This window comes from Penaeus vannamei, chromosome 3 (genome assembly GCF_042767895.1).
Source record: "Penaeus vannamei isolate JL-2024 chromosome 3, ASM4276789v1, whole genome shotgun sequence".
Lineage (NCBI taxonomy): Eukaryota > Metazoa > Arthropoda > Malacostraca > Decapoda > Penaeidae > Penaeus > Penaeus vannamei.
This window is the reverse complement of record NC_091551.1, coordinates 51,542,936-51,546,776: the sequence shown is the minus strand read 5'-3', so window position 1 is coordinate 51,546,776 and position 3,841 is coordinate 51,542,936. Positions and strand designations below refer to the sequence as shown.

The following is a 3,841-nucleotide window of genomic DNA, read 5'->3' as shown; positions in this document are numbered from 1 at the left end:
CCACGCTCCACCCACATCTTCACGTACACAGTCATCCAGACATCTTGCTACGTCACCCTGCCTGCCCTTGTCACCGTCTTCGCCTCCGCCAGGGTCCTGCGCGAGCTCTCCTCCTCCGACTCGGCGCCGCTCACCAGGGGATCGCAGGTGAGGTCAGAGGTCGTGGGGGGGTAGGGAGATGGGGGGTGGAAGAGAGAGGTAGAGGGAGGAAAGGGGGGAAGAGGAGGGGGAGGGGGAAAAGGGGGAGGAAAGGATGAGGGGTGGAAGGGAGGGGGGAGTGGAAAGGATGGGAGGAAGGGGGGAAGGGGGGTGGAAGGTGGAAGGGGGAGGGGGGGAGGGGGGTGGGGGAAAGGGGGTGGAAGAGGTGGGGGGGTGGAAGGGGGAGGGGGTGGAAGAGGAAGGAGGGAGGGACAGGGAGGGCAGGAAGGGGGGAGGATGGGAAAGGGGGGGGAAGGGGAGGAAGTAAGAGGAGGAAGGCAGAAGAAGAAGAGAGAGGATGGGGAGGAGGAGGAAGGAAGAGAGAGTAATAGGAAGGAAGAGGGAGGAAGGGAGAGTAAGAGGGAGGAAGGAAGAGGAAAGGAGAGGAAGGAAGAGGGAGAAAGGGAGATGGAAAAGGGAGTAAGGCAGATGAAGAGAGAGGAAAGGAGAGGAAGAGGAATGAAGGGAGAAATAGGAAAGGGAATAGAAGGGTTCATGCAAGGGAAAATGGAGGAAGCAGAGAAGTAAAGGGAATTAAGGGAGCTCATGGCAGGGAAGGGGGAGGGGGAGGGGGAGAGGAAGGGAAGGGTTATGTATGGGGGGGGAGTAGGGGAGGGGAAAGTTTCTAGAGTGTAGGTTGACCCAGAGGTAGCGCTCTCTCTCTCTCTCTCTCTTCTCTCCCCCTCTCTCTCTTTCTTTCCCCCTCTCTCTCTCTTTCTTCTCTCTCTCTGTCTCATCTCTGTTTGCTACTCTCTCTGTGTCTGTCTCTCTCTCCCTCCTCCCTCTCTTTCTCTCTCCCTCCCTCTCTCTCTTTCTCCCCCCCTTCTCTTTCTCTCTATCTCTCTCCCTCTCTCTCTCTTTTCTAACCCCAATCTCTCTTTCTCTCTTCCTCATTTTCTCTCCCTTACCTAAAACTCCAGTCCTTTCCTCTCAACCTCATTTTCTCTCTTCCTCATCTTTATTCCGTCCAACCAGCCGAGTCATCCTCTGTCTTTTCTCCTTCCCACGAGCTTTTAGTCTCTCGTGAAGTTGAAATAACAACGCCGTGGACATTTAATTGGGGTCCATTAAGCGCTTTCATTTCAGAGACCTCTGGGTTAAATTGTTTCCGAATCCGTTTTCTGTTTCAGGGAGCTGCAGGAAGTTTATTTATTTAATCCTTTTTGAGTGGTGGTTTCTCTATGTCCTTATTTATTTAATGCCTATATTTAATCAATGTAAATGATGTTTTCTCTGTTTTTTTGGACCGTTTTGTTTCGTAATCTAAAATTATTTTAGTCCTGTTTCCCTTTCGGTATCACCTCTTTATATAATACACATTTTGGTAAAGATAACATATAGAAATTAACTTTCTGTTAGTAAATGGAGGAAAGGCTAGGAAGGGAAGAGAGAAGGAGAATTAATCAGTGTTATGAGAGAGAAATTAATAAAGACGACATTAAAAAGAACAGAGGAAAATCACAGTCTAAATTCCCGCGCTGTCCGCCATTTTAAACCCCGAAAAAAATGAGCTTATCCACATTCTAAAAGCTCTAACATCTTCCCCTCCAACCGTATTCAAGTTATGAATAAATTGAATGGTATCTCCTGGATCTAAATCAAATTATTTCCATATATTTCTGGTCTTGACATTCAGTTTAACCTCCGTGCCACGAATATTTTCAACTGCGCAGTTCCAACTTGCATATTCTTTCTCCTGACTGAGTTGCCAGTGACATATTTATTTATTTTTTCTTAGTTGAATCTTTGTTTTATTACATTTTCCATGCTTTATTTGTTTTGTTTTGATGTCATTGTTGTTGTTGATGTTATGTTATCATAATTCTTATTCTTATTGTTAATTACTATTATGATGATAATGATAATAATGATTTTGATGATGATGATGATGATGGTGATGATGACGATGATGATGATGATGATGATGATAATGACCATGATCATGAAAGTCATCATCAGAATCATTAACATTGTGAGTTTCATCAGTGTTATTACCATCATAATTACTTTTTTTTATCATTATGAAGTTCATTAGTGTTATTACCATCATTATCAATATCACTGTTATGATTATGATTATTTTCAGCTATATTAATCATATTGTTATTATCATCATTTATGATTATAACTATTATCATTGTTGTTCTTGTTATTATTATTATCATTATTACTATTGTTGTTATTATCATTGATATCATTATCATTGTTGTTGCTATTATTGTTACTATTATCATTATCATTATTGCTGTTATTATTATCACTACTATTGTCATTAATAGTTGTAATAAAAGTTGTATTATCATCGTTATGTATCTTGTTATTATAATGCTTATAGTATTCTCCTTTATGATTATAATAATCTAATTGATAATAACGGTAACAGCAGTTATCAAAACAACAATAATAATGATAATAAAGATAATAATAAAAATAACAATAACAATGATAATAAAGATAATAAAAATAACAATAACAATGATAATAAAGATAATAATAAAATAACAATAACAATGATGATAAAGATAATAATATAAATAACAATAGCAATGATAATACAGATAATAATAAAAATATTAACAATTATAATAAAGATAATAATAAAAATAACAATAACAATGATAATACAGATAATAATGAAATTAACAATAACAATAAATAAATAAATAAACAGTAAATAACAATAACAATGATGATAAAGATAATACTAATCATAAAATAATAATAAATATAAATAATAAAGATAATAATAACTAAAAATAATGATAAATAATATAGATAATAAAGATAATAATATATAATAAAGATAATAAAGATAATAATAAATAATAAAGATAATAATGAATAATAAATAATAAAGATAATAAAGATAATAATAAATAATAAAGATAATAAAGATAATAATAAATAATAAAGATAAAGATAATAATAAATAAAGATAATAAAGATAACAATAAATAATAAAGATAATAAAGATAATAATAATGGTAATAAATATATCACTATTACCTCTCCTATTATCTCCCTGTCTCATATTCTCCCTCGCCAGGTGCTGAAGTCAGCCATGGGCGTGACTGTCCTATGCTGTTCCATGCTTACCTCGGTACTTCTCATGGTACCATATCACGTGTTGCTTATGCTGCAGGCTGCTGATGTACCTGTGCCCACCTGGACCAAGGTGAGTGGGGTGGGGTGGGGTAGAGTGGGACGTATGTGTGGAGGGTGGGGGTGGGTGGGGATATGTGTGTGTGGGGTGGGGTGGGGGTAGGGTGGAATGTGTGGGTGTGTGTGTGTGTGTGTGGGGGTGGGGTGGAATATGTGTGTGTGTGTGTGTGTGTGGAGGGATGGGGGTGGGTGGGATATGTGTGTGTGTGTGTAGAATTAGGGTGGAATATGTGTGTGTGGGGTGGGGGGTGGGGTGGGGGGTGGGGGATATGTGTGTGGGGTGTATTGTGGGGTGGAATGTGTGTGTGGGAGGGGGTGGGGTGGAGTATGTGTGTGTGGAGGGGTGGGGGGTGGGGGTGGGATAATATTGTGTGGGGAGGTCCAGGGTGGAAAATGTGGGATGTGGGGTGTTATTATGGAGTATATTATTGTGGGGGAAATGTGTGTGTGTGGGTGGATAATGTGTGTGTGTGTGGAATAT

The 3,841-nt window shown here is 39.3% G+C and overlaps 1 protein-coding gene across 1 annotated transcript in view; it reads left to right on the top strand.

Moving 5' to 3' along the window:
* Positions 1-3,841, top strand: part of LOC138859423 (pinopsin-like) — a gene marked incomplete in the record, with an annotated part of 39,236 nt that overhangs the window by 19,531 nt on the left and 15,864 nt on the right. The window contains 2 exon segments of the mRNA XM_070114520.1: positions 1-147; positions 3,245-3,373. Coding sequence (XP_069970621.1) covers positions 1-147; positions 3,245-3,373 — 276 coding nt within the window.